Source organism: Lepisma saccharinum, chromosome 1 (assembly GCF_977018435.1).
Source record: "Lepisma saccharinum chromosome 1, izLepSacc3.1, whole genome shotgun sequence".
Lineage (NCBI taxonomy): Eukaryota > Metazoa > Arthropoda > Insecta > Zygentoma > Lepismatidae > Lepisma > Lepisma saccharinum.
Genome location: NC_139229.1, coordinates 160,847,762 through 160,870,797, shown reverse-complemented (window position 1 = coordinate 160,870,797; position 23,036 = coordinate 160,847,762). Strand labels below are relative to the sequence as shown.

Below are 23,036 nucleotides of genomic sequence, written 5' to 3'. Positions count from 1 at the left end.
GAAAACGTATGAAGTGGGAAACTGCAGTTATGATGGACGTTAGATCGAAGTCAACTTTTCCGAAAGCTTGGATGACAAATCATTAAGTGTGTTGACGATCTTTAGTTGGCCTATGTAGCTTTGATTATCTCTAACAGTTTCGCTTTTTTATGAAGTGTTACAGGGAACAAAGACATGAGTTGCTCACTCATGGGAACCTGCTGAAATTTAGGTCAAAGCTGGACAGATGGTCCAGACTTCCAGGCACCATGCATCTGTATTTTGGAACATTCCTGCGATCTTATTTCTCAAGGTGGTGTATTTATCGATGAAAGTGCTTGACCTGCCATATACATAGACAAAGGCTACAAGTCAAGCACAGTCATTTTGGGCTGCTCCCCCACCCCCACCCCCCCAATCCAGTTGTCAGCAGCTTGTAGGACAAGGAAACAAGTCAAGGTCGATTTAAAATAACATCAAAGCACATTCGATCTTCTCTTCTTGCGTATCCAAGAGCAAGCGAAATCACAATGGCAAAACAAGCCTAGCATGTTGGGTAACAGCTGTCGGGTGCAGGGTAATATTGGCATCCTTGGGGGAGGAGAGGGTAGAGGTCAAGTGCTATTGGATATCACAAGCTTGGTGTGGTGGTGTCTATTTTTAGATCAGACCCACTTGCAAGGGGTAGAGTGCTCCCGAAGGGAATGATTGCAAATAAAACGAGTGCAAAAAATGCATTTTTCAGCAGATTTCCTTCAATTTTTCAACTTTTTCATGGTTCCCGGGAAAAGGGTCGTTACTTCGAGAGGGTCGTTATATCCGGGCTCGTAGAATCGAGAGTTGACTGTATATGTTTCATAATTTTGTAAAGTATCATCATTGCTAATTCTTGAACATAGTTCTTTGGTTACTTCTGCCACCTAGAAGCTTTATGCTATATTTTTTTTTCTTTCCTGCATACATACAAAAAGGGGGCAAAGAAAGGAGCAAGTAGGTGTTGTGATATATAAGAGTAGATTCATGGGAATAATCTAGTGTTAAAAATTTGGAAAAGAAAAAAAACTATTTGATTCCAATTTTTATATTAAAATCAGTTATGAGAACTGATAGAAACCATAAACATGAACCTAGGAAGTAGCTGAAGCACAAAATGGGAAAATACTAAACATTTCTGTAAAGAATATTGTGGCTTTCTTCCTTAAGAAAAAAATAAATTCTTGACATTTGCAAATACATTATAATACTTAGTTAGCTTGTAATTGTGTGCAAGAACAAGCTAGTGAGAAATATGCATACTTGACGTAGTTGCAATGACGCTGGTTAATGGAAGTTGTGAAATAATATACACAAAAATGATGGTTGTTCATTTTTATACAGATGTCCCCTTCCTACCTAACACACGATTTTTCTATGCTGTTTGTTTCTTTCAGGTGTTTTTGTATTATTGAATGCTGTTGCAGTGGTAAAGTACCTTCAGAGTATCCTTACACGTTCAGAGTACAAATACTTCTTTATAGTGGCAAGTCTTGTTGCTGCGGGAATGGTATTTCTCACAGTAGTTGGGCTAACTTATGCAGGAATAATAGCTCCATGGAGTGGGAGGTAAGTCAGAAAAGTGTTCATCTGTTGTAGTTTTGTCCATTACATTGACCTTTGCTGGGGAAAAAGTAAAGCTCTCCCCTGTGCATTGTGCTACTGTGACATGCTTTTTCTTTATCTCTGACAATGTGGTGGTGATGTGATTAGCCCCATGCTTCAGCAATCTTTAACCCTGAGGGTACCCATTGATAAGAGGGGAGGGGGTAAGCCTCAGAGCTACTTATGCAGAAAACTTACCACCTGAGGTCTCCCAGCCTGGGAATCAACCTGGGTGTCTCACGTAGCAGTTAGTGCCCCCTACCAACTGGACCAGCATGAGTATGATTGATTGATTGATTTTATTTCTTCTACTTTGCTTTTCTGTCATTTTTGGCTAATCATGAAGATGAAGACTAGTGATGATGATATGAAATTGATGAAGGCATGCTCACAAAAAACACTCATTCCCTAGCTGGGATTTGAACCTGGACCCCTGGTGTCGTATTGCACTGTACTAACCATTTCACCATGAAGGCCAGCCAGCATGAATGTAGTTCAGGCACATTGTTAAAAATGTGCTGATAAGAAATTTTTGTGATATCACTAAATTAATTTGTAAAATTTGCTGATACATTAAAGATTGTAAAGATTTAAAATTTTAGATGTTTCGCGAAGAACACATTCACTTCCTTAGTTAATGTGACTACAATCAGAAATAGAACACTATGTTTAGACATACATTTAAAAGATAATAACATTGAATTTTTGCCTCTGTTGCAACTTTATGGAAATGTTAGGATTTTAATAATTCTGGTACACTTATACACCTATGTCAGCTGGTACGAATAGAGCCTTTTGTGAGTTTGTATTTAAGTTTACTCTATGTGCAGTAAGGCTAATTGGGACTGGACCTACATTTAAAATGATATCTGAACCACTATGTGCCTTCACCTGGTATTGAACCATTATGCCATCGGGAGGCATTTACAACAAAACATGCTATAATAAATATAACAACCAAAAGCATACAAACAAAATATGAGACTGAAGCCTATAACGTTGTTTCACATGTGCTTCTATCTACTTCCCCTTTTGTGTGTAGATTTGCTCTTTCATACGAGTCTCATCTGCTGCAGTTGGACGGTATTAGTTTCCATCGTAGGTCTTTTTGGAATTGTAACCAAAGTTTTGTTAGTGTAATAGGAAAGCATAATTGTAATGTAAGCAAGTAATTTTTATTTCATCTTTAGGAACTTACATCACATAATTTATATAATCTTAATTTTCATAGGTTCTATTCATTGTGGGATACAGGCTATGCAAAAATCCATCTGCCTATCATTGTGTCAGTGTCGGAACATCAACCAACGACGTGGTTTTCATTTTTCTTTGATCTTCACATTTTGGTGCCCACCTTTCCTGTGGGATTGTGGTATTGCATAAAAAACATCAATGATGAACGAGTGTTTGGTAAGTAGTTTAGCATTTACTTCCATAGAAGTTCAAATATTAATCTTAGATAATTATTCACTACTTATTTATAATCAGCACATTGATTGTTTTTGTAATAGGTGTCAAATTATTATTAGAACAATACTCTGTTTAGCATCTCTTATTGATAATAGAAATTTACCAGATAGAAGAAACATTAGCAGTAGGTAAACAATTTCAACTGGAAGATTGTTTAACTGAGATAGTTATTAGAGCTAACTTTTAGTACACAGAGGATATATGATTACTAGGGGCATGCATATTTCGTTTTTCACGAAAAAACGAAATGTGAAAAAACACATTGTAGTGTTAATTTTTCATGTTTTTGAAAGGTGTGAGATACATTTTGTGACCATGTTTTGTCACGAAATAATGCGAAATGAACTGCAAAAAGCGAAATTAACTCTTAAACACGAAATTTACCGTTTATATACCGACGCGACACTTTCTGAAGTCTGAAGTATCCTGTGAGTTATGCAATTCACGGAAAATTGATTAATTGTGCTGTAAATATTTGAGAACACCTTTACACAGGAATAAACTTAATACTCTGGTAACTTCATAAATGTGCTATTAGAAGGGATAAGTTTATTTTGTGTAATAAGTGCAGTTTTTAAATCAAACTTAGGATTATATTCACAATTTTAAAACCAAAATTTAATTTTATATAGCACTTTTCATGTGATTATTCACCGCTATAACACCGAAATTTCATTTTATTTACCGCTTTTTAACCCGAAATCGACTCTGTTTTTGTACCGAAATTTTGCTTTTTTAATTACCAAAAATATGTGCCTCTAATGATTACTTATTGAAAAGTCTGTAAAGTTGTGGTTCAGCTATGGATGAAACATTTCCATTTCGGAGCCAGTGTTTTTGCTAACTGAACTACCAATCCAACCTGCAGTTCATCTCATCACCATTTAGATCTCTGCATGAGATTTTGTTTCTAATCTAGGTATACTGCAACTTCCTGTTGTCATTAGCCACTTGTGAAAAGTAGTGTCATCTCTTATTGATATGTTGATGGTGTAGTGGCTAACATCGATGTCCTGTAATCAACAGGTCCTTAGTTCACCATTTTAAACTGTACAAGATGGGCAAAATCTCTGTATACCTGTTTCGCCCATATGGATTTGAGTGCAAGAAGTGGATAAACATTTTGGTTTGCATGCTGCTGTTAAACATTCAATTGTGTGACAGCTCGTAATCATGCTGCAGGATTGGATATTTTCTTTTCACCAAGGAGAGATAGTGTGCAAAATCTCCAAGAAATCTATACATAACCCATTCGTATTGGGTGGATGTTACAGGGTGGGGCAAGATGGGTTGACTAATGTTTGACCACATGTTTGAAGCACAAAATAAAATCAGATATGATTTTTATTGCGACAAATAGTTTTATTGGTTCTTTGTTAATGTTATAAAAATGTGAAAACTGAAAAGACACGCTTAATGTTTGGAATATATTGTGATTTTTAAAGGAGCTCTTGCCCCACATGCAGGGCAAGACTGAGTACCTTAACTGTTTGCTGTACGTACTACTTAATTGTAACATTATTAAGTTAGAATAATCATAGAAACATAGTGGATGTTTTAATTGTAGAATTGTGTAAACTTACTCAAACAATTAAGTTTCACACAAACCACAAACATGAACAGCATTTTTGTCTTCACTTGACACACCTGCACAAGAATTATGCACCCATCGCAAAGTGCAAAAACACGACACCTGATTCAACCTTCATTCGAAAGATCCAGTAGAGCCTTGTTTGTGTTTCTTGGCTTAGGAAAGACCAACTTGCGCGTGGGTGCTGCTTTCATTATTTGATGAGTTTGTTCTGCTCTCTACGGTGATTCTGTTAAGAGATCTGTCTATCCACCTCATTTAGGAGATCTTATTTTGTTCTCTTGATCTAAGTTTGGAATAGGCACAATTGATTGAGGACTTGTAACTTTAAAAGGAGGATGATGCTGGTTCCTCAGCAGCAATGTCAAAGGCTGAACATAAAGGGTTGAAGCAGCATTGGGAGGAAGCTGAATGCTAAATGTTGGTTGTTGCAGAAGGCAATAAGTCTGCTTCACTAAACACATTACTGTCAACTGGGGTAATACCCCATTTTGCCCCATCCCATCACATTATCAGGTTACACGATCGTAACACAAAATGTGTGAATTGAAAATAACGAATGACCTGTTTTATGATATCCGACAAGCATGCTGGACAGATAATATAAGCATGCGTTCACAATAATAATCCCATTGTAACTTACAGCAGCAAATAGTTTGTCTAATAATTGCAACATAGGGTGAAAAATGTATGCACATACCGTTCTTTCTTTCAAACTGAGACCAGCTTCTGTCCAGACAAAGAGTACTATGTGCTGATGAAGTTCCAAGAACGTCGGATGAATAGTGTCACTTATTTGGCAAAACCACCCCATATCCCGCTTTACCCTGCTACCTCAGCTTGCCCCTAAATAGCAAAATGACTAATGCCAAGACACACATGTTCAACATTTATCCCGTCAATACCCGGTGGAGGCACATAGTGGTTCGGATCCCACTTTAAACTGTAGGTCCAGTCCCAATTAGCCTTACTGTGCATAAAGTGGACTTTACCCCCGGGCGAACTTCCCTTCCCACTGGATCATCCGACGACCTCCTTCCCTTCCTTTTATAGAAACCTTCCACCACCGATAGAGAAGGAAAACGAGCGAGGAAGGGAAATGAGAAAAAAGTCTAAACACCAATTCAATCAATCAATTCAACATTTATCCAAATTTTTCAACCCACCTAATTTCATCAGGGACAAGAGAGGAATAAGTGTTCCATATGGGTTAAAAGAGATAAGTTTGAAAAAAAAATTGAAAATTTACAAACTGATACTACATCAGGAAGTTATGGGTAGCCATTTCTCCTTCACTGGGAAACATGTCTGATGATTTTTTTTCCCCCATTAGTCACTTTACTATTTATAATGCTGATGACACGTGCAATGAAGTTTAATCATCTTGAAGATCATTTGTTTTGATTGATATAAGCAAATCATGTTTACTTACTCTGTTTTCATGCCAGGGATTTATGGAATGTTTGTCCACTGTCTGAGTCAAGCCTCCCTGAGCATAAAGTTGACATAAAAGAAAATTTTGATACATGTATAAACATTCATGAGAAGTTGTAGCTTTGAAGAGGTACATATAAAAACTATGTATCTTACTTATTGCATCTTTTCTTTCCCTAATATAGTTGTTCTATATGCTCTGAGTGCAGTATACTTTGCTGGCGTAATGGTTCGACTGATGCTAACCTTAACTCCAGTTGTGTGCGTTTTGAGTGGAATTGCTTTCTCTCGTGTGTTTGAATTATACATGAAAGAGGATGAAACACCAAGATTATTTGATAGTGACAGTGATGATGAGGGTGGAGGAGAAAGGAATAATAGAAATATGTATGATAAGGTAAGGGAAAAACTGGCAAACTTTGTAATTACCCTCATGAACAGAAATGCTTTATTATTTGATTGTAATTAGGTAGTAGACAGTGGAAACTTGATTATACATGTCAGTATACATTTTTTGGTGCCTATGGGGTTCGCTGGTACTAAGAATGTGATGCTATTGTATTTTAATCAATTTGGATTACCAGGTATCCTCAGGGTTCCCACTGACGTGAAAGATCTAGAAAAGTAAAAAAAGTCAACCTGTGAGTGAAAAAGTAAAGTAATTTTGAAAATCTATCTTACCTGGAAAAATCAGGCATTCTTTTTACTTGCCAGGATTTGGAATTGAAAGTGAATTCCACATTTTTCATGATATGAGATTGTATTTAAAAACATTTATATACTTTAATTTTTGTTCATTTATTTTTAACAATGCTGGGTAAACTTTATTGTCTTGAATAACAAGTTCAGTTTAACACTTAAAAACTTTCTTATTAGGATGTTAAAGCATCACAAAATTGTCTGGAAATTTACTTTAAATTTGCATGGAAAAATTGGAAAAGCTGGGTGGGTTCTTTGGGAACAATGATCTTATGCTTTTTGTTGTAATGTAAGATGAGGTATAGCCATTCAAATCCATAAAAGAACAACAAATTGTTTGGGTGTTAATTATGGAGCTGGAGGAGTCAAGTTGGTCAGCCATCTGACTGCCACGTGGGAGAATCATGTTCAATTCACAGCATGCAGATATGACTAAAAGCATATTTTCATTCAAAAGGAATTCTAAGAAAATAGCAAACGTTATAGATAAACATTCATTGCCTTGTTAATTTCTGCTTCGTCTCTTTTTAGGCTGGGAAACTGAAAAAGATGAAGCATGAGCAACAGAGGGAGAGTGATGGTTTGGGTGCAAACATTCGCAGTATTGTTATAATTGCAGTGCTCGTAATGCTTATGATGTTTGTAGTACATTGTACATGGGTGACCAGTAATGCTTATTCTAGTCCAAGCATTGTGCTGGCTTCTTACAGTCATGATGGGTAAGTGCTGAAAGTTACACAAAAGATTTGATTGCATTTTATATATGATCCATATATCTCGAAGCAAATTCAACTTGGTTCTTTGTAGGTCAAAGCAACAACTTTGGTGGTAAGAACATACCAATACAAATGTTATTTTATTTCTATTGTAGTTTACAGTTCTTACAAGCATGTAAACAACATTTGATGTAACATTTCTGGAGAATTCTCACTCCCTTCATCAGACATTTATTCTTAGTTTGATTAACTGAGCTTTTATCAGGCTGTTAGATATTAATTTATTTAATTTTGGAAATCAGTAAATGAATTAAGAAGCAACAGAAGACTGACTTCCGTGGTTGGCACAGTGCACTATGATGCCAGGAGTTCCGGGTTCGCATCCCAGGCTTTGCATGGCTGTTCTTTGTGAGTGTCTCTTCATCAATTTGATCATATCACTATTCATTCTAATCTTTGCGATTAGCTAAAAGAGGCAGAAAAGCAAAGTAAATTCCAACGAGGATGGTGGCAGTGGCTACCGAAATTAATAGAAAGAAAATTACTTAAAATAGCTTCGCGGAAAACATGTGTTCCTGAATTATCTATTACCGTGTGTCTCATTCCCATAGTATGAAGTGAAATAAACCGAATCAATCGGCCAAGAAGCACCAGATTACTCTGATATATTTTTTACATAGAAAGAGAAATTGCTTACTTAGAAATTCATTAAAAAAATTGTAGGTGATTTTTATGTATATATATATATTTGTAAAAAATGAAAACTACAGAAATGTTTCAAAGTTATACTTACTTTTCTAACCTATCATTATTAGTTAATAATAATTTTGTCGATTTCATACTTAAGTAATAGTTCTTTTAGTACTGTGATGAAGTTTATTAGACCATTTGCACAAAACCTTTCCTTACTCTTGCTTGTTAACTTGAATTCATAATTCTGGTTTTCCATTTTTCTTTTTTTCTTTTTCAGATCACGGCAAATTTTAGATGACTTCAGAGAAGCTTATTATTGGCTTTCACATAACACTGCAGATGATGCAAGAGTAATGAGTTGGTGGGATTATGGTTATCAGATAGCTGGGATGGCCAACAGAACTACACTTGTAGATAACAATACGTGGAATAATAGTCACATAGCTCTGGTGAGTATTAATATTCCCAGACCTCTAAAACAAAGGTTTCTAAATGTAGCGAGTGACTATTACCATGAACTGGGCTGGATGCATGCTTGCATTTAACTTCAGATGTCTTTTAGTTTTTGTTATTTTTTTATTATATACAGTGGAACCTCGATTTAACGTTTTTCAGGGAACCAAGAGAAAAAACGTGAAATTTAGGGAAAATGTAAAATCGAGGAAAATTTTACAACACTTTGCTATGTTGGGACCATCAAGACTGAATGTGCTCAATGTGATCACAAGTATCCGGACACCCACCTGAAAATGAAGTACAAGTTTGGGCTGCCCTCCATCGGGAATACTGGCAGTCAATACGGTGTTAGGCCACCCTTAGCCTTGTTGACAGCCTTCACTCTGGCAGGCATAGGCGTAGCTAGAACTTTATATTTGGGTGTGCAGAGAGAAAAGAAATGAGGTCTTGTACCTTTTTAATAGCATATTTTGCAACACAATCACTTGGCTCTTTAATTGCACTGATGTTTGTAAAGGAATATAAATTCACTAAATGACAGTATTGAAAATTTCTGAATATACGTAGTAGAAAAAAAATCAAATTGCATAGAAATTACACACACACACACACACAAAATGTTCATAAATGTTACAAACCAATACATCAAAATACACGTCATCTATAGCAAGAGACTTCTCTCAAAAGGTACAATGTTCTTAAACTCATCAATAACTTCATTTCATCAATAGACTAAGCTTTTTCCTGTTCCACAAATAGCAAGAGCAGGGCTTCCAATCTATCCTGCTTCTGAGTTGCTCTTAATTTAGTTTTAACTTGGGTAAGCTTGGAGAAAGCTCTCTCTCACACGTGCAGCTTGTGACAGGTATAGAAGAAAAGCGCTGCAGTACAGAGTAGAATGCAGTAAATATCTTCTTTCTCCAATGACATCAAAAAATCGAAAATCTATAGACACTCGTTTCATCAGCGATACTGCACACGTTTGTACCAAGTAATGACATTCTCAACTTCTTACAAACTGTCGCTTATTTTCTCTCTTATTGAAATATCTGTCTTCAATTCTCTTTAATAAAGCAGCCCATTAAGGTGTGCCTAGGCACACCCGGCGCGCCCCGTAGCTACGCCTATGCTGGCAGGCATACTTTCAACAGGTGGCTGAAGGTTTCCTGGGGAATAGCAGCCCATTCCTTGCGGATTGCCGAAATGAGAAGAAGTATCAATGTGGGGCTGTGTGGTCTAACACGAAGTCGGCGTTCCAAAACATCCCAGAGATGTTCGAGAGGATTCAAATCAGGACTTGGTGCAGGCCAGTCCATTAGTGGGATGATGTTGTCGTCAAACCACTCCCCCACAAACCCTGCAGTATGAATGGGTGCTCGGTCGTGTTGAAAGACGGTCATCCCCGAACTGGTCTTGAACGGTAGGCAGCATGAAAGTGGTTAAAATGTCAACATAAGCTTGTGCTGTGACATTTGTCACGTAAAGCAACAAGGGATTAGCCCCCTCCAGGAGAGACATGACCACACTAACCCTGCCACCCCCGAATTTCACTGTCAGTGCTATACAGGCTGGTAGATGTCATTCACCAGGCAATCGCCACACCAACACCCTACAATCGGATTGGCACATTGTGTACCATGATTTATCACTCCACACAACGGTTTTCCACTGTTCTATGGTCTAGTTTAGACGTTCCTTGCATCACTCGAGGCAGTTTTTGGCATTTGCCTGTGTGATGTTTGGCTTATGAGCAGCTGCTCGGTCATGCAAACCAAGTTGCTGCACCTCAGGCCGAACAGTCATGTTGCTTGGAGTAGATACTGATGCTGTTCGGAATTCGTGTGTGATGGTGGCAATGGATGATTGATATTACGCTATACGATCCTCTTCAACACTTGATGGTCTCTGTAGGTCAACATAGGAGGTCGACCTGCAGGCTTTTGGGTTGTACATGTCTGTTCACGTTTCCACTTCACTATAACATCGGGAACAGTGGACCTCGGGATGTTTAGGAGGGAGGGAAATCTCACGCATAGACTTCTTACACAAGTGGCACCCAACCACCTGACCACGTTGAAGTCCGCAAGTTTCTCGTAGAGTATAATGCAGGAAAATGTAAAAATCGGGGTTGCACTGTATTTTCTACAATAGAAACATTTGTATATGTTGTGAAATGATAATGAAGAGTTATTAATTTATTTTAGTTATTATTATTTCATGTTAGTTGTACATCACAGATATTCCTCTCTTCTAACATGATTGAAACACATTACTTGTTGTAATGGTTTATATTGTGTTTATAAATATTAGGTGTTCTAGATTCAAATAATGCATAAAATATGGATGGTATTTGTCCTTTAACTCTTTCACTGCAGAATTCTCTGGCATACAATATCCCTTGGCTGCGTAATTAAATTTGAAAATATATTTTTTTTATAAACAAATATTTTTCACAATTACATTGCATTAAATATGAGAGAGAACTTACAAAAGTCATTCCTTGCACTTCAAAACCATTCTGTAGTCCCTGGTGGAATGATATTTTGAAAAATTTTGAAATTTTGAAGAAAAAAAACATTTTTTAGAAACAACAATTTTACAAACATTTTTTTAGAAACAATAATTTTACACAATTACATTGCAAAATATGTTATAGAGAACTTACAAAAATCATTCCTTGCACTGGAAAACCATTGTGTAGTCCCTGGTGGTATGATATTTGGAAAAATTTTGAAATTTTGAAAAAAAACTTTTTTTTAGAAAGAATAATTTTACAAAATTACATTGCAAAATATGTTATAGAGAACTTACAAAAGTCATTCCTTGCACTGGCAAACCATTCTATATGTAGTCCTTGGTGGTATGATATTTTGAAAAATTTTGAAATTTTGAAAAACAACATCTGCTCCATGATGTTACGGACGGCGGTACAAATTCATCATCAGACACTACACAATCACTGTCACCACTTGAAGTCTCATAAAAACTGTCGCTATTGTCGTCACAACTTAATTAACCTTCTGATTCTGATTCTGAAAATAACAGTTGAGTAACATCATTATCAGACAAGTGTTGACGACTTGACGAAGCCATGCTGTTTACATTCGAACATGCATTTGAAACTGACATGTCAGAGCACTCAACGCTCGCATGTCAAAGAATTCTAAACGGAGGCGTAATTAGCAACATCATACGGATAAAAACAAAACTACAAGTTCAAATAGTTCCAAATACTATCAGCAGATGTCAGAAGGCTACTAAAAGCAACGTACTGCGGAAATGCGACACCCGCAGCGAGTGGAAGTATGAAGTCGCAATAATGCGACTTCCGTGGAGCAAGGCACCTGACGTGCTGTGCATAAATGCGACGACCTCAGCGAAAGAGTTAATTCACCCTATCACCATTTTATGAAAAATGATAAAAAACACATTGACATTAATATGTTACATTTTTTCATCATAGAAATGTATCTTCACTTTTTTTTTAATGTTTTTCATTTAATTTTATTTTTAGATTCCAAATTGCATAAATAATTCAGTTTAGGGCAAAAAATATATTTTAAAGTATTTACAGTGTTGAACTTTAGGGAGAATTGATACCAAAGTGACAAGTGACAGAAAACATGTCACTTGGGAACGAGACAATTAGCAACAACATTTCACACTGTAGAGATGTGACAGGCCACACAAGTCTGCGTTTAATTGTGACACTTGTCGCTTGGGTGTGAATTCTCCTTAAACATAAGATCTTGATTGCATTGAACCTCTTTTCTGTAAATGCATTTATTATATTGTGGTTTAATAAGCAATTGTATGTTCTAGGTGGGGAAAGCTATGTCTTCCAATGAAAGTGAGGCTTATAAAATAATGCTGTCTCTTGATGTTGATTATGTTTTGGTAATATTTGGAGGTGTGATTGGCTATTCAGGAGATGATATAAATAAATTTCTATGGATGGTGAGGATAGCAGAGGGTGAGCACCCTAAGGACATAAGGGTAAGTAACTTAGTAACTGTAGTCATGAAATTGTAGATTCACATATGAAAAATCATTACATTGAGATGCCAACCTCCGTGATGAAATGGTTAGCATAGTGTGTTACAATGCCGGGGTTTCTGGGTTCAAATCCCAGTCTGGGCATGGATGTTCTTTGCAAGTATCCCTTCATGAATTTCACCATATCATCACTGATTGTGATCATTGCAATTAGCCAGAAGTGGCAGAAAAGTCACATTAAATAACAAAAATCAAGAAAATCAATACAGTCAACTCTCGATTCTACGACCCCGGGTATAACGACCCTCTCGAAGTAACGACCCTTTTCCCGGAAACCGTGAAAAAATTAGAAAAATTTGGAAAAAAAAAAAAGTTGAAAAATTGAAGGAAACCGGCCAAAAAATGCGTTGTTTTTTCCTCCACTCATTCCCTTTACGAGCGCTCTACCACTCACAATTAGGTCTGAACTAAAAATAGACACCACCACACCATGCTTGAGTGATATCCAATAGTACTTGACCTCTGCCCTCCGCTCCCTCAAGCGCACCAATGTTACACCGCACCCGACGGCCGCTACCCAACGCGCCAGGCTTGCTCTTGGATACGCGAGAAAAGAAAATCGAATGTGCTTGGATGTTATTTTAAATCGACTTGACTTGTTTCCTTGTCCTAAGAGCTTCTTAAAACTCGCGGAGGAGGGGGGGAGGAGCAGCCTGAAATGACTGCTGGACTTGCAGACTTTGCCAATGTGTATGGCAGGTCAAGCTCTTTCATCGATAAATACACCACCTTGAGAGATAAGATCGCAGGAATGTTCGAAAATACAGATGATTGGCGCCTGGAAGTCTGGCCCATCTGTCCAGCTCTGACCTAGAGTTCAGCAGGTTCCTGTGAGTGAGCAACGCTCGGCCTTGTAGACGACAACTTCCGGTAACAGCTTTCATTCAAAAAGTGTTCTTTGTTCCCTGCAACACTTCATAAAAAAGCGAAACTTTTAGATAATCAAAACCACATTGATGAACTAAAGATCGTCAAGCCGCTTAATGCGTTGTCATCCAGGTTTCCATAAAAGTTTACTTCGATCTTACGTGCATCATAATCCCACTTCATACGTTTTCCTAATTGTGTCGATGTCGTAATATCTGCCAAAAAAGTGTTCCGTTGGCTGACTGACTTCTCCCACTTTTCATGTCAGCAAACATGGGGGGGCAGATTGTTTCAGCCCTGATTTTCTTGCTGATGCGGGCTGATTACAGGCAAGGGTGGAAAATGACCCACCCCTCTTCCTTTCCTTTGACGTCTAAAATGGGGCAACCAGTTCTGGATATCTTGAAACGAACAAAAACCATAGAACAAGTAATAAAAGAACGTGACCCAACTCCCTTTCCCCAGCTCATTCTCCGCCACTGGTGTGCACGGCAATGTTGATAATTGCAGAATTTTTTTTTTTTTTTTTTTTTTTTTTTTTTTTTTTTTTTTTTTATTAATGCTGTTGTCTGCATAGGAAATATTGCCCCTATTATTGTCTGTTGCATGGTAAAACCTAAAGCAAGGGTCATTTCTTTCTTCCTTACACTGCTGTTAAAAGTTCCGTCTTTGACAGTTGCGTTATCTGTAAAATGCTGGGATTATTCTCTTCCGCCACCTGTTGCTCGAACTTCCAGCCGGTCTCTTTGTTTTTACGATGCAGCTGGCGCCAGTGTTTTGTCTAGCATCTGCAAAGCTGTCCCTTGCCGATAACAGCGATGACTCATCCAGCGTGAAGAAAAAGGAATCTCGCAAAGCTGTTTTGATTTGACGATAACGAAATTCGATCTCCAGAAAGGAAAACAAGAGTTAAAATAACTTCATGTTCTGCGCCTTCTGATAAGCAAATCTTTAATTTAATTTGCATCCGCTTTTTTTTTCAGAACCATTCATGTGGAGGGGAAAAAAAAGAGTTCAATGTATAACTGAGACCGATTAAAGACATTATTCAAGGGGAAAACATTTGGAGGGGTGGGTGTTTGACATCAAGAATACTCCTAAATCCAACATTCAATCGTCGATTAACATGAGAGTAAATAACGATCTACCATTTTGACATGTGAAAATGCGCAATTTCATAAAGCTTGTTTTCAGTTCATTTTATGCTGATGGGCTAATCGGGACTAAATATACAGTTTAAAGTGAAATTCAATTCCAAACCCGAATGATTATCGCTGCCACGAGTTTGGACTGCTCCCTTGAATGGGGAAGGAGGGAGAATGAAGTTGGTTGAAGCAAAGAAAAGTGACTTTTTTTACGATGTATTTTACACAGCCGAACCAGAACGAAAATTACAGCCCTGCCTTTATTTTTTTTGTCTGGTACCTAGAGACAACCTGTGTTGTTTCTCCCGAGAGATCTAATCTTACCAGTTAATCTTGTAACAGACAATGCTCCAGTGAACCTGTATAAAATCCAACATTCATTCTGCCCGATTATCTCCCGACTTTTGCTGGCACCAGTCTGACTGGTGTCAAGATTCTTCGAGTTTCGCTTGCAATAAGCGAGAGATTGTTTTCCTTTCCATTGGTCTCAGTGCAGACGGGTGTCTCAGGAACTAGAATTGTAAGAATTTACTGGAAAAGCAACGACTGTGCACAATTGAAACAAAGTAACATTATTATAAATTCTCGTTTGTGAAAACTTTTTCATGTTCTATTTTCCTTCTCGCAACACGCATCCTGTGCATAACAGGTTGTATAACTACCAGGATAAATGGTGTTACCATCTCCTAGGCATCTTTCTGTCCGTTTCAGCTCCCTTTAAGCTGAAAATTGGTGCAAATTCCAATAACGACCCCTTCGAAATAACGACCCCTTTCCCGGGAACTGTGAAAGGTCGTTGAATCGAGAGTTGACTGTACATTGAAACCACTGTTATTTTTCATGACAATTTTGGTGTAGAATTAATGAAAATTGAAAGTTTTGTAAAATTACCAGGAAGTTGCTCAGGAAAAGTGTAATGTGATTAAATTCACATTGTATAAAGGGTTTTTCAAAATGAACTCATCAAAATAATGGGAAAGTAATTTAAGTAAAGCTCATTTGTATCTGTGGTCACTGTGTAAGATTATTTTTGTGTAAGGCTCATGAATTTCTTCCTTTGGGAACTGTGTGTTCTTCCAACCTCTCCCTGATATGTTAGAGAATGCATGACTGAAGTCAATACGCAAGTTAATCAGAAGAAAGATGTGGATAAAGTATAGGGGTGAATTTGACTATTGCATTGATGTGTGTAGATGGAGCACATCAAGATTTTTAATAATTGTCACTGTAAGTTAATTTTATTACAAGAAATTATTTTGAGTTTTTGACATCATTTTGAATAACCTTGTACAGAATTTTGTTATTGGATAAATTCAGAGTTAACTTTGTTTATTCCTCTTGTGTGTACATTTCATTTGTCTATAAAGCTTCTGTAAATACAAAGGTAATCACTTGTTTGTTTATGTATGTGTGTATTAATATTAGGGATGAACCGATGCATTTATATTCATTAAAAATATGACAAAACTTTTGCACTAAATTGCAGGCTATGTATAGAACTACCAAATCTAAAATAATCACAAATTTTACCAATAAACTGATATGCCTACATTGATCAATATCAGTAGAGCATCAATTAATCTATTCGTTCTCTAAACCAAATTATTATGTAGACTGTTATGAGAATTTCTGTCTGGGAAGGTGTCAAAACTGATGTTATTTTTTTTTCTCAGGAGAGTGACTACTTCTCTGATTCAGGAGAATTTCGAGTTGACGAAGAAGGTTCACAGACCATGTTGAACTGCTTGATGTATAAACTGAGTTACTATGGATTTGGTGATCTGAGGGTAAGGATTAGCTCTCCTATTGTAATAATTGCTAACAAATCTTTCAGTCTTGTTCATCCCATCATCCTTCGCAGTTTCCGGCCTCTGGCTGGGTCGGCATAGAAGTCAATCCTCTCCACTATTCTGGTCTTCAACCACTCCACCACTCCTCTCTTTCCACAGTATTCCAATCTTGTCCTCTTCTCCTAACATTCCTCACTATCTGCTCTTTCCACCAACATCTTGGTCTCCCCTTTGGCCTTACTCCCACTCCATGTGCATTGTAAGCTCTTACTGGCAGTCTTTCTGCACCCATCTCATCTAGGCCTGATCTATTCTGTCCTGAAGCTTCACCACCCCCACTGTCTGTCTGATCTCCTCATTCCTTATTCTATCCTTTCTAGTCTTCTCCAATATACCATTAATAATTTCATCTCCACTGTCTGCATCTTTCTTTTTCCTCTTTCTGTCATTGTCGAAGTCTCTGCTCCATATGTAATTATTGGCTTGTTCATTCTTAAAGCTAATTTCACAGAATTCATTCTTCATATATGATTTGATTTGCAAGGTACTTTATAATTTGATAGCTCTTTATATAATCTGGTACATTTTTGTTTCCCTCTTACAATGAGTTTTCCTTGTATTGCAGAGTTTTTACTTGTCACTTCCGATGTTGCATATGCTTCAGACATTTATGGGATAATTTAGTATACTGGGTGTCCCATAAGTCTGGAACCATAGGAGAAGAACAGAAGTTAATGTTAGGAACTTATTATTGTACAACACAGTTCAAGAATGTGTTCAAAGTCCCCACAAGCACAAGCAAAATATATCGGATTCGCTCCTCCTTAGTCAGTGCCATGGTTTACCTGTAACAGAAATAAAGGGTAATATGAACAATACCTATGGTTCGAGACTTATGGGACACCCAGTAGACTAATTCTGTAATAAGTGTAAAATAAAATTTTTCCTTTTCTCATTTCTGTGAGTAAATTTTCTACACACGCCAATTTTACCAGTTTAGTTCCACAGTAAAGATGGGATAAATGTTCTTATTTCAGTTGGATTTCCGGACACCACCTGGATTTGATAGGACCAGGAATGTAGTGATTGGAAATAAGAATTTTGATTTGACGTACTTGGAAGAAGCCTACACAACAGAGCATTGGCTTGTTAGAATCTACAGGTATGTGCTTTGATAGTGCCTTCTTACTGTGAGATTTGAAATTTATACTAGTAGAGTTGAAATTAAGTGTGTCCACTGCTTTAAAGGAAAAAGCTCAATCTGAGATATCTAGTTAGCTATTGTTTATTTAGTATTTAAAGATATTCCTTGTTATTATTCTTGTTAAGGTTATCAAGCCAAATTTAGATGATGTTGGTCCATTTCGATTGCTAGAAGTTCAATTTGGAAATTTTCTATTGTGACCGCCTACCAATCCTCGTAGCACTGCTTGTAGCTGGAGAACAGTCGGGGACCCACTTGCATTACTGGGATTTTTACCTTTCAGGGTCTTAACATATTATGCTAACTCAGACTAATTGCCAAAAACAAGTCTGCGGTTAGTAATTTCAGGTATTAGGTTCCACATGCAAACATGCTTTTAATTATTCCAAAACAATCAGATTCACATGCATCGCAAAAACTTACAACCATGGCTTCCATCAGCTAAGCCACAGAATATCTCCACACTGCCATACTCTTTTATATAACGTGATTGCCAATATGGCTTTTGTTCACATTGCTTGCAATGTTATAATTTGTACAGCATGATTGAACTCGTATACAAATATTTTTTATACATTGTAGAACTCTAGAACTTACGATCTGTCATACTATACAGAAATTTTGCATAGGTCTTCCAAATTCTATTGATTACAACTTGGGAGACTACAAAGAAAGACCCACTTTGTATATTTATCATGAAATAATTTTTCATTATATAAAATAAATGCTGGGGTTGGTGTGGGGCCAGAGTAAAATTAAAATGTCACTAATTTTTTTTAGTGTGTAAATATTGAATATAATATGAATATAGCAATGCTTAGAAAAGTTATTCTCTTTGTAACAGCTATATTTATGAAGAGTATAGCAAGCAATATTAAGCATTCATATTGCTTTGTCAAAAATATTGTGAAAACTGTACAGATGACTTTCTCCAACATACTGTCTACTGTTGCTGTGTCATCTGCCAAGGCAGGGACTTCTGTCTGAAATTTATCCATATTCATGCGACTGCCTGTTTTTTTCTTAGCTGATAAGTGGTTCCCCAAGGGTCTGAGTTTGAGACCACAGGTATAGAGGTACAGCTTTATAAACAATTTAAAAATTATTTTATAAATTGCTTTTCTTCTCTACAGGGTAAAGAAGCCAAATGATTTCAATCGACCTAGAATTCCTCTATCAAAGAGAAAGATAAAAACCCGCACTCACATTACAAAAAAGGTAAGTAATATTTATTTTTCCCTCACTTTTGTAACTGGTTATACAAAAGATGCTTGAAAAGTCATTTGAAATAACAATGCTAAATCTGGCAAGGGTTATGAATGTATTTTATTTTAACAGCGGAGTGTTGTATTTATTAAAACAATTGATGCTAAGGACTGTTGGACATTTATGAAATTTTCACTCTTGTGTTCGTCACTGAATGAAAGTACATACACATTTCCAACAAAGAATTCATTCATGCAGGTTTCAGGGAATGAAAATTGATGTAGCAAGTTAATGCATTGGAATGAAGTACATACTTAACTATAATTGATTTATGGAACTTACTCTGTTTACTCAGAAATGTTTCTGATGCATTGGTGATTGCTCATCCCTAGTTTATATTCTTTCCTTCATATTTGTATTTTGTTATGGAAAATGCTGATAAAAACATTTCAACTATGTTTTTCTGTTTTGCAGACGAACAGACGCAAGAAAGGCTTTATTAAAAACAAACCAGTTGTAGTTAAAGGTCGAAGATTAAGTAAAGGGCAGTCATCCTAGTGTGAAGCGTGAATAGTGCCAGCCTTCACTTGTGTGCCTCTGCTGACAAGCCTTTGTGGGGAAAACAGGAACAGAATAGTTTTTTTTTCAAGTTGTGGATGTACACACGTTTCTACCAGGATGCATTTGTATGTGTGTGTGTGAGTGGGAACTGCCGGAACAGTCTTATTTATATAAATGAATTTCAAAATTCCTTTCACGAAAAAACATTTATCAAGTTATTTGTGAAGACTGCAATAATCCAACGGCTGTGTTTCTGAAAATCCATCTAGTTGGGAAGCCTAATAAAAGAAAATTTTATATGTGTAAATAAGTGTATGTATTACTGCATGTCTTAAAGAGATTGCAAATGTTGTGTCAGAAGGAACTTTGTTTATGTAAGTAAAGAAAGTGCACAGGAATATTACTGTATCAAGGAAATTTGATCTGGATCAGAGATGATTTTTTTTTGCCTTGCATTAACATTGTGCTGTTAAGACTTCTTTTCACGGAAGGTCTTATTTGGGTGGAGGTTGCTTGAAGATGATTCCAATCTGGATATTTTTTAACTTTCTCCCCTTTCATGATCTCCATATGTTGTTTTCTTCCATTTGTTTTCCACCCACCCTTCTAATTTTACATTATGACAGATCAGTACACTGATCTCGTTGAATGCGTAGATAGTGTTGTTTTGGTTGTGATGGACAATGTGGTGTTACTAACATTGACACGCATTGTACTCGAATGTTGTTACAGCTGCTGTTGTAATATGTCTTGTTAACAATTTACAATACATGTTTAAGAGTAATTTCCAGATATATTCTTGTTCTTAAAAGATTGTGTTTCATTTTTGTGTTGTTTTTTTTCCACAATATTGTGTACTGACAGAAGCCAATATCTTCACAAAAGACAATTGATGATTGTTGTACCCATGCCAAAGAAATCATTGGTTATGTCATTGGTCACTGTGCAAAAATTCACCAGATGCATTGGTGAAAAATAAACTTAATTATTTCAGTTTGTTTACTATTTTCAGATAACCTCTCTTCATGTTTGAATTTAAAATTTTCCACACATTTCAAATCAAAATTCATAACTACAGACCAAGGGCCAACCTGTAACCCCCTTCCTTTAGGAAATTTATGAAGCTTCATTGTAAATGTTCTTGCATAAGAATTGCAATATAAGTTGTTTGCCACCTGGCAATTTTCAGGTTAAATGGTTGTCTTCGTGTGTGTGGGGGGGATTGCTATCCATTTTACTTTGTTTCTTCAAGAGAATAAATCAAATGAAAGCAATAAATACAGAAAAAAAATATATTTGGATGTTGATGAGTTACTTGGTGGGAAACAACTTTGATTATACTTCTTGCACTAGAAACGGGGATGAGAATATCATTAGCCGATGGCATTATTAAAATGGATAGCACCCCCCCCCCCCCCCAAGCCCACACACACACACATGAACACTTCCGCTTCCTGTTGTTTCCTCGCTTACCGCTAGGAGCGCTGGAGTAGCCAGTTCATCCACAGCACGTGATAGGTTTGAGTTGTTGCAAAAGCAGGAGCCAAACATGATGTGCATGATCACTGTTGATACAGTGAAGCATCGAGTTGCAATGCAACAAACAACTAATTCATGTTAGGGGGAATAAAAACGCAGTTGATAATAAGAAGACGTGAGTGAGTTACTAAATTATTTCCACGAAAACTTACTTGTAAATGTTCTATTAATTTCGGTGGCCTCTGCCCCCATCCACACTTGGGAACTCGATGCTTCACTCTTATCAACAGTGATCAGGCACAACATGTTTGGCTCCCGGTTTTGCAACAACTCGGACCTATCACACACAGCAGACAAACTGGCTACACTAGCGCTCCTAGCGGTAAGCAAGGAAACAACAGGAACCGGAAGTCAACCCAACAGTGAAGCATCGAGTTCCCAAGTGGATGGTGGCAGAGGCCACCGAAATCAATAGAACATATTAGGGAGGTTATTGCAGCATGACACCGCAAGAGCGTCGGCCGCTTGCCGGCCCAGTCATGCAACAGGTGCCGGCAAATTGCGTAACAGATAGCCCGTTACACAAACCGCTTGTTTTGTAATGTTTCCACTTTTCACAATTATAGTTACAATTACAACTTAAATAAGCACGTACCTTGTCGTAAGGATGCTGGAAAAGGTGTCCTCTAAAATACAAATATTTCTGGCACTTTATTTTTGACATGTAATCTTTCTTAGACACCGCGAGAGCGTCGGCCGCTTACCGGCCTTGTCATGCATCAGGTGCCGCCAAATTGCGTAACAGATAGTCCGTAACAGAAACAGCATCGCGGCGCATAAAGCAAACCGAAACTGTAAAATTATATTTAAAACTAATAATAATGATGATCACTAACCTTCTGTGTTATAAATGATGTTGAAAATGACCTCCTTCAACACCAATACATTTCCGGCATCTGCGTATGAAATTCCTCTGAACATCCATAAGCTCCTCAGGTGTGATTCTGGCAATTTCTCTTCTTATATTTTCTTTTAAATCCTCTATTGTACGCGGGTTATTCTGATACACTTTGTTTTTTAATGTTCCCCATAAATAATAATCACAAGGAGTAAGATCGGGGCTACGAGAGGGCCACAACTCAGTACTGATAATTCTGTCCTCAAAAATCTCGGCAATAAAATTAAGTGATTCATAAGCAGTGTGAGCAGTAGCAGAGTCCTGCTGAAAAAATGACTGCTGGCATTCAATGTCCGTTAATTGTTCAAAAAAAGGTTGTAGTATGTCTCTTCGATACCTTTCACCATTGATAGTACCTTCATAAAAAATAGGCCCTATTATTCTGTGCGCATTCAAACCACACCACACACCAATTTTTGCAGGATGGAGCGGAACTTCATGCACAAGGTCAGGTTTTTCTGCGCTCCAATAGCGATTGTTTTGTGAAATAACTCGGCCATTCAATTCGAACCAAGCTTCGTCTGAAAATATGATTAATTCTGGATTTACTCTGCCAGCAACAATATTATCCAGCATCCAGTTACAGAATCGAACTCTAGTCGCGTGATCGCGCGGTTGCAATTCATGAACCACTGTAATTTTGTAGGGTTTTAATCTAAGTAATTTAGTGGCATTTCGTGCTGAGGATTTTGAAATGCCTGTTTCCTGAGCAAGCCGACGGAGGGATTTTTTTGGAGTATGTTCAAGTCGTTCACCAATTTCGTCTAGCTTTTCTTCCGTAAGAACACGTCGTCTGGAAACACGTTTCTTAGGTTCAAGAGATCCTGTCTCTCGTAATCTTTTAACGAGGTTGTAAACAGTATGTCTGTCCAGAACAGGATTGCCAGGAAATTTTCTTGCGAATCGCCTGACTACTTTTCTGCAAGAGTTCGTTTTCACGTAAGTATCGTACATAAAAACTCTTTGTTCAAGACTATATTTGTTTGGCGGCATAACTTATGAATGAATAACAATTAACACACGATAAAGCACTAGCACTGAACAACACGAGTACTGATAAACGCAAACCAAAGTGAACACGTCTAAACAACTGG

The 23,036-nt window shown here is 37.2% G+C and overlaps 1 protein-coding gene across 1 annotated transcript; it reads left to right on the top strand.

The window, feature by feature from the left end:
- The first annotated feature begins 1,412 nt into the window (after window positions 1-1,412).
- On the top strand, window positions 1,413-20,498 carry LOC146003131 (dolichyl-diphosphooligosaccharide--protein glycosyltransferase subunit STT3B-like). Its single transcript, XM_083141312.1, has 10 exons — window positions 1,413-1,581; window positions 2,849-3,027; window positions 6,298-6,509; window positions 7,343-7,530; window positions 8,498-8,669; window positions 12,499-12,672; window positions 16,418-16,531; window positions 17,572-17,696; window positions 18,872-18,956; window positions 19,419-20,498. The coding sequence occupies exons 1-10, from the start codon at window positions 1,520-1,522 to the stop codon at window positions 19,500-19,502; spliced, it is 1,395 nt and encodes a 464-aa protein (XP_082997438.1). The 5' UTR covers window positions 1,413-1,519; the 3' UTR covers window positions 19,503-20,498.
- The last annotated feature ends 2,538 nt before the right edge of the window (window positions 20,499-23,036 follow it).